The sequence below is a fragment of the Sciurus vulgaris genome, assembly GCF_902686455.1.
Source record: "Sciurus vulgaris genome assembly, chromosome: 2".
In the NCBI taxonomy this organism is placed as follows: domain Eukaryota; kingdom Metazoa; phylum Chordata; class Mammalia; order Rodentia; family Sciuridae; genus Sciurus; species Sciurus vulgaris.
The window spans coordinates 7,366,153-7,381,240 of NC_136462.1; the positions used below are offsets into that span (position 1 = coordinate 7,366,153).

General features: G+C 46.9%; 1 protein-coding gene across 2 annotated transcripts in view; it reads right to left on the bottom strand.

Annotated features, from left to right (window-relative positions):
• Positions 1-15,088, bottom strand: part of CYP46A1 (cytochrome P450 family 46 subfamily A member 1) — a 36,935-nt gene that overhangs the window by 17,313 nt on the left and 4,534 nt on the right. For both annotated transcript variants that reach the window (XM_079127056.1, XM_079127055.1), the window contains exons 2-5: positions 13,320-13,400; positions 12,695-12,776; positions 5,878-5,951; positions 5,365-5,451 (exon numbers count right to left, since the gene is read on the bottom strand). In XM_079127056.1, coding sequence (XP_078983182.1) covers positions 5,365-5,451; positions 5,878-5,951; positions 12,695-12,776; positions 13,320-13,400 — 324 coding nt within the window. The remainder of the gene's footprint in view (positions 1-5,364; positions 5,452-5,877; positions 5,952-12,694; positions 12,777-13,319; positions 13,401-15,088) is intronic.

Below are 15,088 nucleotides of genomic sequence, written 5' to 3' on the forward strand. Positions count from 1 at the left end.
AATGTTTCTGAATGAGAAATTCTTTTATGTGGTAAAATAAAAAGTTGTAGGATGTCTAAGTAAGTTGCCCAAAGTTTGTGGAGGGTAAATCTCAAAAAGTTTATGTAACTAAGTTGGCTATAATTAGCACAATTAGTTAAAGTTATTCAAGATTATTTTCCAAAATCAAACATTAATGTGCTGATATAAACCAAAGTTTAATCCTCTATGTGTTGAAGTAATAAGGATTTCTTAGCACATGAATCTGCTTTTATACAACACTTCCTTGGGTCTGACAAATTGTATTATTTAGAGTAAAGGAACTGGGGTTTGTACAACTCTGATTAAACAACTGTTATTTTAGAGTATTACACTACACTATAGATTCTAAATTTTTCTTTAAAAGCTACACTTGATTAATATATAAACATCAGTGTAGTTGTGGGTGCTGTTGCTGGATTCTTTGTATACTAGATGTGTTCATGTCTTACAGGTATACAAATCTTTAAAATATAAGGTTTAGAAGAATATTTTACCAAGTGGTGTTCTTCACTGAAGTTCAAAGTAAAGATTTGGGATTATAAAAATTATGTTTATTGGTTCCTAGCTATTATACAAACTAAATATATTCTTACTCTTATTAATTTCATTTTGTATTTTACTTGGAAACTTTATAACTATTATCTATTAATGCCTATAAAAGTATAACTTCTAATATAACAACCTAAGCTAATTTGAGATAATAGGTCATTACCCATAGGACAGAAAGACGTGTGGTTAATTTCCAGTACTAATATTTACCCCAATTAAATGGAAGGAGTAAACAACTGTAAAACCTCAGACATTAAAGTTAAAACCCAGTACTCATACTTTAAGATTGATCAAACTGGCTTGCTAGATGTTTGAAACCTAAACTTGAAGACTAATGTTAAGGAAATAAAAGGGTCAAGATAGAAAATAGCCAATATTTGGCTCTTGCCCTCTGAGGTCAGCTTGAACCCAAGGAATGAGGGGACTTCTCTCAGGGCTTTGCAACTCTGGGCCACATGACCTCCCAATCAGGGACATCAATGAGACCCTGGAGACCAGAAAGCAGACCAGTGCACATGCTGCAAAGAAGAGGGTCACTGGAAAGGGAAACATCACTGATGCTTCCAAGGGAAGCCATGTGTCAGCGAGACCCTGACCTATGCCGGCGACGGCACTAGAGGAGCTAAGAGGCTTCTCTCAAGTTCCCAAGTGACCCCTTGAAGAAACTCAGCTGGCCCTTAATACTAGATAGGAACAAGGTCAATTTGACCAGCTTGGTATTAAACACCTGGCAAAGCAAGTTATAATCAAAACAGAGCCTTCCTGGGCATTTAAAAGAAAAGCAATAGTTCTTGTAATGTAACCTCAGATGCACACTTGTGACAGATCCACCAAGAGTAAGCAGGGCTGGTGGCTATGAGAGAAGGATTCATGGCCAAGAGTGCCTGGTAAGAGCCTAGAAGAGTCAGAAGCTTTTTTTAGTCAATTTAAGACCCACAAATTTCCCTAACGTCATGCATAGGCAGGCTTGATCTGTTTTGGCTAATGTGATTATCTAGCCCTAAGTGATACAAATAAAGGGATCTACTAAAAGAGGTTACGCCAATAGAAAGGTATTTTACAAAATTTAGATGACTTTAGGTATCTTAACTACGCCTCAAGGGGCATCTATGACAAAAATACTAAGTGTGTGTTTACATTCCTGATAACTCTGACAATATAACTAATGCCCTTAAAGATTTACACTCCCAAATTGAGGCCATGTCCTCACCAGCCTTGTCATGGAGCAACTTCTTAGCTCTTATACCTCCTGGTGAAAAAAGTCGCTGGTCCCTGTCACCATCATGATGGGCACTTATTATGTATCAATCTTACTGCAGTGCTCATGTCTCTGGCTTCTCGCGTGGAAGCACCCACCTTCCAGATGACTTTACAGCCTGTTCTTTCTGAACCAGACTTTTACTGTGGACCCCTCAACTGACCCAAAACATTTCTAACAGGGAAACCCTAACTGCTCTCCCCACGTCACCCCCTCAGCTGGAGCAGCCAGAGCCGTCACCATCCAGTTCCCCTTATGGAAGTAAGGGTTCCCTGAATCAGAGGGGGCAAGGAGACAAGGCCAAAACAATCAAAAAGCAGATAGTCAGAGTAGGCAATGAATGACTGGGTCAGAAAGATGGGGGCTGGAGAAGGAAATGGAAGGCTAACACCTCCAGGGCACCTCCCCCTCTCAACCCGTTACTCGCGGCTCCAGAAAACAGCTCCTCCCAACACGATGAGTTGCTAGTGAGACCCCCCCCCCCACCTGCCCCTGGTGACTCTATTCCTGCCCTTTGGTCACATAGGCAAGATAGGAAGGGGGAGAGGACAGGAAACCTGAGATCTATAAAGGGGCAAGACTCGCACCCCTCCCACGGGCACCAGCTCTGGGTCCGGATTCTCCCCAGGGAAGTCCCTCTCTCTCTCTGTTCTGTCTCTTAAATAAAACTTGCTCTCTATGCTTGTCTCACTTTTTTCGGGTGTTCAGTCTTCAGCAGTGGGGGCAGTGAGGACCCAATCCTGATTTTTTGAGAGCAGTGTCAACAGTACCTTTGAGTTTCTCTTCCTATGCTTACACTGTTTGCTAATAGATGTTCATTTGCAAGATAATTTGTGTTCCTCTTTTTTTAAAAATCCATTTCGGTTGACTCTCGGGGTATCGTACCAATACTGAGTCCCTTGCAGCTACTGTAGAGAGAGAAGGTCCAGTTGGGGGGTGGCTGTTCTTGGCCCCTTGACTTTCACAGGAAGGATTGGGACCAAGATCTCCTGGTCAACGTAAAACCTAGAAAAGCAGAAACTGGCAGCCTGTCCTCACACCCTTAGTAGAAGCACGCACTGGTTCCACATCATGACCATGTGGCCATCGTCTGCTCAGAACCACGCCCAACCTGGGTAACCTCAGGGCTCCTTTCAAGGGCAGGTTCCATGCCACCCTGGCTCTTGGCACAGCGAACCTCGCTTCTGAGGGAGTGAGGCCACCAGTCAGTCCCTTGACCCCTCACATGGTCCTGCACCCCACAGACCCTCCCAGAGGACACAGAAGTCAGGGACGGGGCACCCTCTGCTCCTTGTTCCTGGGGCTGGAAGCACCCACTGAACATGATGGGAGCTGCTTTGGGGTCACGAGGCAGTCTCAGAGGGGAAGTCCCAGCTGGGCAGCAAAGGAGGGCAGGCATTTCCCCAGAGCGGCACACTGAGGCAGAGGGAGGGACAGGAGCAAGGGCAGAGACGCCAGCGAGGTCAGCATTTCCAGAAGGGCTGAGGGGCAGACTGAGGGTGGGTGGGGTCTGCCCTTGGTTTTCTGGTGATAGGGAGCCATTGACAGCCTCATAGCAGGGGAGTGGCATGGTCACACCTGAATCCTGGCAAGATCTCTCCAGGGAATGTGTACACCACACTTTGGAGAGAAGCAAAGATCTATCTTGCTGTAAAAAACTCCGCTTGAGGAAGATGCTCACTAAATATTTGTCAACTGTCCTATTTGTCCAACATTTTAAAAAACAAATTCTGAAGGCATGAAACAGGCAAACTTTTCTGTGATCGTATCTTTCTTTTCATTTTAAAATCTTCTATCTAACAATAATAAAATTTCTAACTGGCATTTAAGAAAAAAATAAATATCTCCAGGGCAGTGAGAGGAGCTACAAGAGAGGAGAAAAGGGAGGTCGTGGAGGAGGCTGCGGTGCAGTCCAGCGGAGGATGCATGCAGTCCCCGCAGGTTACACATCCCAGAGTAAATCCACAGCGGGGAATCTGAAGGACTTCACCTTCCCCACAGAGAAGTCAACATGGCAGCACCAAGGCCTCAACAGCCCTCGCCTCCTGGAGGGAGCCCAGAGAGGGACAGGGCACAGACTTGAGCCAGACCTCACAGAATTGGCGACGGACCGAAACTGGAGGGCTGTCTGCAAGCCTGGCCTGCAGAAAGGGTAAGTCCAGAGGAGACCCAGACGGCCGCAGAACGTGGGGGCTACAGGTCAAGGCTGGAAACACAACATGCGCACCTGAACTGGCTTGGACAAGGACAAGCAGCCGGGCTGGCACATGACAGATCTGAGTGTGGGTGGGCGTGAGAGGACAGCTGTAGGTTAACCCAGATTTTCCTCATTTTGGAAATCTAAGAGTAGGCATGGGGTCCTTGTCCTCAGGAAGTGTACACAACTCTGTAAAGGCATTCGAGGCAATGTCTCTGACTTCCTCTTAAATAGCTTCATGATGCACCGCACAAAAATACATGAATATATATACACATCAGAGAAGGAGCGATACATACATTTTATATGTACATATGTAGATAGAGGAGAAATCATAAGCAAATAATGATTTTTAGCCATAAACAAGTGAATCTTGGTAAAAGATATACAGGAGTCCCATATACTGTTATGACAAGTCTTCTATAAATTTGAAATTATATCAAAACAAAAGATTACCTTCCTCAAAATGTTAAACATAGAGTTATCATGTTACCCAGTGACTCTACTGGGTATATACACAAGAGAAACAAAAATATGCGTTGACACAGAAACTTTGGAAAGGCCCATAGCAGTGTTATTCATGACAGCTAAAAGCGGAAACAACCCTGCGTCCCCACCCGAAGGATGACAGCAGCATGAGATATGCACGCAGTGCATTCAGCATAAGAAGGAAGCAACGGCACGAGGTGTCAACGGCACGAGGTGAATGACCTGTGAAAACAGTGGAGCGAAAGAAGCCAGGCATGAAGGGACACGTGTACATGGCTCCTTTTGTATGAAACGTCTGGAATGCGAACACCCACAAAGTAGAAAGTAAACAGTGGTTTCCAGGGATGAGGCACTGGGAAGAAATGGGGCTGGCTGGCGTGGGGGCAAAGGGACTGTTCTAAAACGCAGTGGCGATGGTCGTCCAAGTCTGTGAATGCGGTGAGAACCACTGAGTTAGACGTTCTCAGTGGGTGAACTGTATGGAATATGAATCGCTTGGAAGAATAAAATATCACCAAAAAATAAATAAATAAAAACTAGAATGAAAGAAGCAGCCCAAACAGGGAGTGCAGGGGTCTGGGCGAGTTCCTGGAGAAGACACCTGGCTCTGGCCGTCATGGTCATTCTGCCCTTGACCTTCCCAAACCTCTTGGGCACCTTTCTCAGCCCCAGCACCCTGGAGCCCTTCCGCCAGTCTGGCTCTCTCTTTTGACTGTGAGCACCCTCCCTGTCCTCCCTTCAGCAGGGTGAGGCCCCTGGGATGGAGACTCCCTTCCCGAGGACCACCGTGCTATGACCATCCAGTGCCGCTGACCAGCCCGAGCCCGCTGCCATCTCCAGCTGCACTCACCTCCGGCTGAAGGCCAGGTCCATGACTCTCCGCTGCTTGTGCCAACGCTCATAGTCACATTCAGACACCAAGCCCTGGCCAAATAATCTGTGGGAAACAGACACTTGATGCAAGACAGAGGGTGGACAGGCAGAGACTGTGTGGTGGGCATGGGTCACCTGTGGGGCTATGAGAAGGCCTGAGACCCACTGTGAGCACCAAATGCCACTGATCACACACATCAGGCAGCTAAAATGGTGTTTTGCCAATTGTACCACAAGAAAAATGTGCAGCATACGCATATTAAGCAAGGTACCCCACAAATATGACAATTTATACATCTACTAGAAATGAATAAGCACAGGGTGACTGTGTGTCCCAACCTTGGCAAGCCCACACTCCCAGAAAGAGCCAATGACAAGAGCAAGGTCACCATGCTTGGACACCTGTCCTGTGCCTCAGCCACAAGGTCACCTCAGCCCTGGAGAGTCCCCTGTGCTCCCAGCAGAGGCCCCCCCACCCTCAGCTCCTTACCTCTCACCAAACACAGTCTGGATGGCGCGGTACATCTTGGAATCCTTGTTGTACTTGGTTGACATCAGGAACTTCTAAACATCCCCAAAAAACCAACATAAGCTGGGGTACCCACCAGAGGCTGTATGGGCCCCAGAGCCCCAGCACCAGCTGAGCACAGCCCTGGGGTGAAGGCTCCACATACACCATCTCCCAGAACCCTCAGCCACTCACTGAGGAGGGCTATCCTGAGGTCACAGCAAGGCCTGCGCTGCAGAAGGGGGACGCGGGAAATGGGGCCCAGGGGGTCAGGTACTTTCCCCTCGCGGCTGCAGGGGGTTCCTCACTCAGGACCCCACCCCACCCCACCTTCCTGAGCAGCGGAACAGAAGGCACACACTGCTCTTAACCCAGATGGGAAGGGGAGAAGCCAGCGGGAGGGGCTTCATGGGAGAGGCTTCATGGGGGAGGGGCTTCATGGGAGAGGCTTCATGGGGGAGGGGCTTCATGGGGAGAGGCTTCAGGACACAGGACAGACACTTGCAGGGCTTCAGGGTTGTAACCCCAAGCAGCCCCAGAGGCTGAGGAAGACCTCCTGGAGGGACAGCCAGCTCACCTCCCCAGGAGCTGGCTGGTAGCCATAGTAACATAAGCCAGCAGCTTGGAAGCAGTGCAGGCCAGTGGTGAGTGGCTTGGGCCCAGATCTGCCAGCCTGAACTTGGATCTGGGTTCAGCATCCCTGTGCTAATATTCGCTAATACTTGTGTGATCCTGGCTGAGTCGCTCCTGTCCTTGCCCCTCGGTGTCCTCATGGTACAAGATGGGATAAGAGTGCCTGTCTGCTCAGGCTGCTGTGGAGTGATCTGGTTCTGCAAGCAGTGTGCTGAGCACAGAGTCTGGCACACGCAGGTGCTCAGCAAGCGCCAGGCACACACCAGCACCCTGCAGCTCACTGGTGCCCAGTCAACCCTCCGACACATGCTGTCCTCAGCTCGTCTCACATGCAGGTAGAGCAGCTGAGAATTAGAACTGGCCATGGTCACACTCGTGGAGGACACAGGACGTGGACCCAGGCAAGCTGCTGCAGGGCAGGTGAGGAAGCCTGGGATGGAACATTGCACCGAGGTGTGTGGAGTGGGAAGGGCTGCAGGGGCCACCAGGCCCAGACTCAGACCTGCCCTCTGGGATGCTGAGCTTTATCCTGTGGGCACCAGGAGACAGTCGGCTGTTCCTCTGCTGTAAATCAACCCAGGGCTGCTGCCTTCTGCAGTTCTAGCTCCTGGGGTGGAATATTGATTTTTCAGCTGAAAGGAAACCCCAGAGGTGACTGACTTTGCATAATGAGCCACCTCCCAGGGACCTTGAGCCTAGCCCAAACACTGCCATTTTGTAAGCCGAGCTCTGTCATCACCCACTCCCACCAAGAGGAAGACACCAGGAAAAGCCCACCTCCTGGCCCTGCTCAGAGGTCCCTGAGCACCTGAGGTCCATGTCAGCCCATCCTAATCTGAACTAGCCCCCACTGCCAGGACCCGGCAGCTTCAACACAGGCTCCAACCAACATCCCCACCGCCTGCTGTCTCCCAGGGCCTGCTGTCCCAGGGTCGGGGATTGAGTGATTGCTCGTTGAGCTGAGCCCTGGAATGGGGCTGCTCAGGAAAGCACCAGCATTTGCCTCCCCTCTGATGCACACGCCGCGGAGGCAGGAATGGCTATGGATGTGCCCTCCTGCCATAACAGAAAACGGGGCAAAAATGTATGACATGTCTGTTTTCAGACACCATTTTGAGGCAAGCAGGGCAGGATTGTGCACCAAGGGAGGGAGGAAAAAAGATGTAGGCCTATGACCTGGCATCTATCCCAGCTTCTACCTGGAGGCAATTCTAGGACAATGACTCTAAAAGAAGAGACCCAAATACAGTCCATCAGCCTTGCCAAGTGCACAGACAGAGCTCAGCGCCCAGGAAGGTCAAGGGAAACTGGAATTTATAGGACAAAGAACCAGAAAGGAGGATGCCTGGAATGAGCTCCAGGCAGGGGGTGGCCGGAGCATTTGATGGCTACCAGTGTGCCTGTGGGGGACTCACGAGGCTGGGCAGAGCAGATTCTGGGGAGAGGAGGATTATTTTGCAGCTGTAGGCTGGACAATTTAAGAATTGCACTTACACATGGCCAAGAATTACTCAAGTACCCACCGGCCAGAGTAGACACATTTCCAACACAAAGTCTCATTAAAGGCCCCAGAAGAGTCACCACAAAGCAGTAGGAATGAACTGACCCTGGAGTCAATTGTCTACCCACCAATCAATGCCTTAATGCAAGCAGAGAAAAGATCGAATTGTCTGCAAGTAACTTTATCACCTGTCTGAATGAAGTTCATCTTTAAAGGAAAAAAGCAAAAACATAGTTTTTTTTTTTTTTTTTTTTTTGTTTTTGTTTTTGTTTTAAAGACAGGGTCTTCCTATGTTGCCCAGGTGGGCCTTCAACTCCTAGGCTCAAGTGAGTCTCCTGCCTCTTCAGTAAGTGGGACTATAGGTAAGTGCCACCACACTTAGCTCTTAAAACAAAATTAAATGCTCAATGATGAAAAATAAATAGTGTAACAGAGGTTATGACTACACCATTGTGTTTTACACTACCTTATCCAATATTAGCTTTACTTTGTCCTCGTGAAGTTATTCTTTGTTTTTCCCTTCCCACCAACTCTGGTCTCTGAATATTAGTGAGCAAAATAGAAACTTGATTGGTAACAACAGTGACCAGTCATCAATTAAAAAAAAAAAAAAAAAAAAAGGAAAATCTGACCTATAACCAGTCCTAGAAATAATAAATGTGATAGAATGATCCAGCAGAACTTTAAACACCAGTTGCAAACATTATAAACATATTCAAAGAATCCACATATCCAAGAAATTCAAAGAATCCCAAATAGAATTGAAACAAAGGAGCTGGGCACGGTGGCACACACCTGTAATCCCATAAACTCTGGGGCCCTGAGGCAGAAGGATCATGAGTTCAAGGACAGCCTAGGCAACTTAGCAAGACCATGCCTAAAATCAAATCAAATAAAGGCTGGGAATATACCTCTTTGGTTTACTTGCCTAGCATGCATGAGGCCCTGGGTTCAATTCTCAGTACCACAAATAAATAAATAAACACACAAAAAAGGACCCAAAGGCAGATCATAATTGAATTCCTAAAGTGATAAAGAGAAACATCATAAGAACAGATAGACAGAGATGAAGTGGTAAGTTGAAGGTAGATTGATACATGTTAAAGATGATATTATCAATCCTACGATGACCACTGAGAGAGAGAGCTAATAAGCCAACAATGGAGATAAAACAGAATACTAAACTGTACTTAGTGCAAAAGCAGGCAGGAGGGGAGGAGTGGGGAACAAATGATAGATAGAACACACAGAAAACAAACAGGAACATGAGAGATCTAAGCCTGACTATACAATTAATTACATTAAATGTAAATGGCCTCCAAGTGCTCCACTTAAAGGCGGGGATTGTCATACTACATATAACAACAAGACCCAACTATACGCTACCTATGAGATGTCCACTCTAAACATAAAACCCCAATGGGTTAAAAGTAAAGAGATATGCCAGGTGACACTGAGCAGAAGAAAGCTGAAGCAGAGAACATGCACTCCAGGGAAGGAACATTCCCAGGGATAAAAATGGACATATCTAAGAATAAAGGGGTCAGTCCTTCATCCTAAATGCACACACACCAGATAAAAGAACTTCAAAATACACAAAGTAAAACAGGTAGGTAGGACTGAAAGTAGAGACAGACAAATTCATGATCTCGATTGGAGGGTCCAATACTCCACACCCAGTAATCACCAGAACAAGTAGCAGAAAATTAGAAAGGACTTGGAGGATTTAAATACCATGACTGACCAATTGACCTAATTGACTTGGCTAAGACACTATGCAACAATTATGAAACATGCATTCTTTTTAAGTGTTTTTGAAAATTTTATCAAAGGGCTGGTGATATAGAGAAAATTTTATCAAAGGGCTGGTGGTAGAGTGCTTGCCTTGCAAGCACAAGGCCCTGGGTTCAATCCCTAGCACTGCAAAGGGAAAAAAAAAAAAAAAAAAGAAAAGTTTATCAAAATGGATGATATGCAGGCCATAAAACAAATTTCAATGAATTTAAAAGAACTGAAATCATGATAAATATTTTCTCTGATCTTAAAAAAAAAACTAAATTAGAAACCAGTAACAGAACAATATCTTAAATATTCAGTAATATTTAGAAATTAAATAATACATATCTAAATAATCCATGGTTCAAAGAAGAAAGCACAGATAAGTTAGAAAATATTTTGGACTGAATGAAAATAAAAATATAACCTACTAAATTTGTGTTAAGATAGTTCCCTTTGGGTGTTTATTTTAAAAAACAAAAAAGTGATCTAAATCAATGTTCTAGACTCTCACCTTAAAGAATTAGAACAAGAACAAATTAAATCCAAAATTAGTTGAGGAAGAAGATAATAAAAACCTGACATCAATAAATAAGCAAATGGAAAAACAATGGAGAAAGTTGATAAAGCCAGAAGCTGGTTCTCTGAACCACTCATTCATCTGTCTTGTAGACTGATCAAGAAGTAACAGAAAACCCAGATTACTATTCTCAGAAATGAAAGAGGGCGCATCACTACAGATCCTATGGACATTAAAGAGATAAGTAAATGTGATGAATGTCTTTGTACCAATTATTTAACTGATTTAAATGAAGTGAACAATTCCCTGAAATATGTGAACTACCAAACCTAAGAAAAGACAAAAAGAGCTATGGATAAACCTATAGGATGTTATGCTAAGTGAAATAAGCCAATCTCAAAAGGACAAATAGTCTATGACTCCACCTAGATGTGGTACTGAAATTAGTCAGGTTGATGGAGTCAGTAATTGCCTGCTGGTTGCCAGGTGCTGGGGTAAAGGAGAATGGAGACTCATTGTTTAATGAGCACAGAGCTTCGGTTTGGGAAGATGAAGAAGTTCTGGAGTTGGGTGGTGGTAAAGAATGCACAACAATGTGAATGTACTTAATGTCCCTGAGCTGTACACTTAAAACGGTTAAAACTGTAAACTCAGTTAGGTGTGGTGGTGTGTACTTACAACTCCAACTACTGGGGAGGCTGAGGCAGAAGGACTGCAAGTTCAAGGCCAGTCTGGGTAACCTAGAGAGACCCTGTCTCAAAAAAAAATTGTAAAAAGGGCTGGGGATGTGGCTCAGTGCAGGGCATGTTTGCCTAACATGTGCAAGACCCTGAAATAAATTATACATTCTATATTACATTTTATTTTATCATAATTTAAAATTTAAAATATTTTAAAATATATCACTTTTAAAACAAATGAAATGTTTAATTTTTAAAAATACAAACAAAACTTCCCTCAAAGCCAACTCTAGATCCACATGACTGCACTGATAAATTCTGTCAAACATTAAAGAAAATAGTAATAGCTCCTTATGCAAACTCTTAAACAAAAACAAAAATGGGAGGTAGTACAACTTCCAGACCCATCTTGAGTCTGGTATTAACCTGATATCAACACTTGACAAAGGCACTACAGAAAAGTAAATACAGGAACAAAAAATCCTTAATAAAACAGTAGCAAATTAAATCTAGAAATAAGTAAACCATAACATATCATGACCAGGAATGCAAAGTTGTTTTAACACTTGAATATCAACTGCCACACTGACATAATGCATCATACTAACATATACCTCCAACTATCAGGAAAGTCTTAGTGCACGTTTTTGGTAGCATACTTTAAAACTCTTAAACTGCATCTGTGAAATTAAGCTTCTTTGAAAATGATTTTTGATATTCTGTTAGTGGCACATCTGTTAGATGGGTTGTTCAACCCATCTCCTGAAATGTGCCCAAAGTTGGGGTATTGCTCAATGGTAAAGCATTTACCCAACACATTTGAGGCCTTGGGCTCAATCCCCAGCACCACAAAAACAAAAAAAGCAAAGCCCACTGGCATCCTACGGTGTATTCTACCCCTCACAGCAGCCACCTGTATGCACAACAGCATATCCACACGTCCACGGTGAGGATCACAGCACAAACACCACTGAGCAAATGACGTGTGCCAGGCATGGGCTACGGGGTCACATCCGACTCTCACAACCACTCTGTAAGAGAGGCATCATCCCTGTTTTACAGATGAGGAAACTGAGGTCCAGAGTGATGAAGTAGCTTGTCCTAGGTCCCACAGCCAGCCAGTCACAGAGCCCAGATTTGAGCCCACTTTGGCCAATTCCAAAGTAGATGATGGTGCTCTTTCCTTGTACCTACATGATACAGATTAATGCCATCTGCCCTGGTTCCTCATCTCTAAAATGGGGACTAATAAAAGCCTCCACCCCATGAATTGGGTTAGTGGTGGAGTACCTAGAGAAGCACCTGGCCCACAGTAAGGCCTGCTTGAGTCTTCAGATGCTTCCTGTTAAGTAAATCCATCTATTTAATTCTCGTCAGAGCCCTGTAAGATAGGGTTAGAATTGTCTTGTAGATGAAGCCCCAAATGTGTGTGACCAGTTGGACCAAACTCCCAGCCCAAATGGGGCAACAGAGGCCCCTCCCACTCCCTATGCCAAGTGGCAGTGCTTGGAGGCGCCCCCCAGTGGTGGGCTGTTAGAGAGAAAGACGCTTCCCCTTCTGGATCCCTGGGAGAACAGCCCAGATGCATCTGGCTCTGGAACATTCCTCCACAGTCCCTGGGACCCAGTTTCATTCCCCCAACCTGGGGAAAGGGAGGGACCTCGCCCTGGAAACCACGCCACTCCCTACCTTGACTGACTCGGGGCTTGTGACGATGACCGAGGTTTTGTGGAAGACATTGACGCGCACCACAGGTCCATACTTCTTAGCCCTGGAAACCAAAGTGACCAGAAGGAGGCTGTCAACTATCTGAGATGTGCCCCTCAGCAGCTCAGCCCAGTGGGTCCCCTACTGCCAGGGGAAACAGAAGCATCCCATCCCAGAAGGTGCTCGGCACAGGGCACAAGAACCCCATGCGGGGGGCCCTGGAGGCCTGGGGGTGAGGCCCTGCTCTGTCCCCCACCATTGCTGAGTCACATCCCCCACTGGGCCTCAATTTCCATATCTATGAGATAGAATTGCAACACCCCTCATCCAGGTGCTAAGAAGGTTGTTCTGGGAACCACATCTTCTTGACAAACGATGGTCTTCCCGCCACACACCCAGTTTACAGATAAGGAAACTGAGGCTCAAAAAGCTTCTGACAGCTGGTCTAAGGTCCCCCCTTTGGTGAATGGCATAGTGTGGTGTCCATCCTGCCTCACTCAGGTGTGGCCTGGGCCAGGGGAGGGTGGGGTTGGGAGTTGTGTGATGGAATGGGACGACTTTCCCTGGGGACCTGGAGTAAGGCAACAAGTGACAAGTTTGAACCCACCAATCCAAAAACACATCTTGGAGCACACGGCCACAAACCTCGTCCTTTCTCCAAAAGTAGGGGAGGTGTCCTAGAAGGAAACTGGAAGAACAGGAGGCATTAGGCTCACCGGCAGCACCATGGAAGACTGCCCCTCCCCCCAGGACACAGGGAGGACTGAGCCCTGGAGGCGGTGGTGCTGGCTCAGGACCTCCAGGCAGGAATGCAGAAAGGATGCAACCCAGGTCGGACCAGTGCTGAAGGCCTCCTTGGAGAGGAGGCATTGTATCCTCTCTGTCCCTGGCAGACAGCAACGGTTCAGGAGCATGGTGTCTCACCTTCCTGTGGTGGGCACCATGCCAAGCCTAACCCCCGCTGTGCGCTGTCACCTGGGCAATCTATGTATGATGAACTGTGTTATTTGTGGGACAGACTGGAGAAGCGGGGACTTGCCCACAGCTGCACTGCTGGTACCAGGGTGCTCCAAACTCCTCACCAAGGGCCATTATTCTGAGTCTTATACGCCATAGTATAAGCAAGCCTGTTGGGTGTGTCCTTGAAGCACATTTCAAGATGCCCATGATTTCCTGTCTCTTACATGTTTTTACTCCAATCATGCTCCCTGCAGCATCTCAAATGGGTGACAGTGAAACTGCACTTGGAGTTTTCTGGGTCATGGAGCTCAGATCCTCCCAGGGAGAGATAGAGAGGAGATTAAAAAGAGGAAGTAAATAAATAAGATGCCAGAGAGCGATGGAAGGAAAACAGGACACATGCTGGGGTTGAGAATGCTGGAGAGGGGCATTTATGCAGGCAGGGAACATCTCTCCAAGCAGGTGGCCTGTGATCTGACACCTGCAAGTAGTAAGGGATTTGGCCACATAGGTATTTAGGGAAGAGCATTCCAGGTGACAGGAGGAGCAGGTGCAAAGGCCCTGAGGTAGGCATGTGCTTAGACAGTGAGAAGCCCCATGTAGCCAGAGCAGAGTACTTGAGGGGCAGGTGGTTCCAGGTGAGGTCACCCTCCTGGACAGAGAGTGGGGTTGGACAGAGTGTGCTGTATGCTGTGGACCAGACTTTGCTTTGAAATAAGTCAGGTGGAGCCATCATAGGGTTTTGAGCAGTAAGGAGATCTGATCTAACTTGGGATTAGGGGGATTCTTTCTGCCACTGTGCTGGGAGTAGCTGGAGTAGGACAGGGCACTGGGGCGAAGGTGGGGCACTAGCGAGGGACTATGAGAGGTGAGGAAAGCCAGACCAGGGTCGGGCAGGGGAAGTGATAAGAAGTCAGGTTTTGGACTGTCCTCGAAAGTGGAGCCAACAGCACACACTGACATTTTGGCGAGGTGTAAGAGGTGCCAAAGACAGCTCTGGGGCCTCGGCCGGGGAAGCTGGGAGGATGGGTGGAGCTGCCGCTCACTAAGATGATGAGGACTAAGAGAGTTGGCTCAAGTGACAGATGGCATCCTGCCCGCTGCACAGTTCTGCCACCAGGGCCCCCTCTGGCTCTTCCCCAGAGAGGAATGGGCTGCAAGTTCCAGGAGGTAAGCACACTGCAGAGAAGCCCCATCACCAACCCCGGCTGCCTCCACCACTGCCCAGGTGGCTCTGGCATGTTCTGTGTCCAGGCCACTGAAAGACCAGGCAGGATTAGGATGGAGGGCTGACCACTGGGCACCCCAACATGGAGGTCCCTGGGGTCCTGGAGAAAAGCAAGCTCAGTGGAGAGGCAAGGACCAAAGTTTAGAGTGGTGGATTCAAGAGAGAGCAGTAGGAACTGTGGGCCCAGG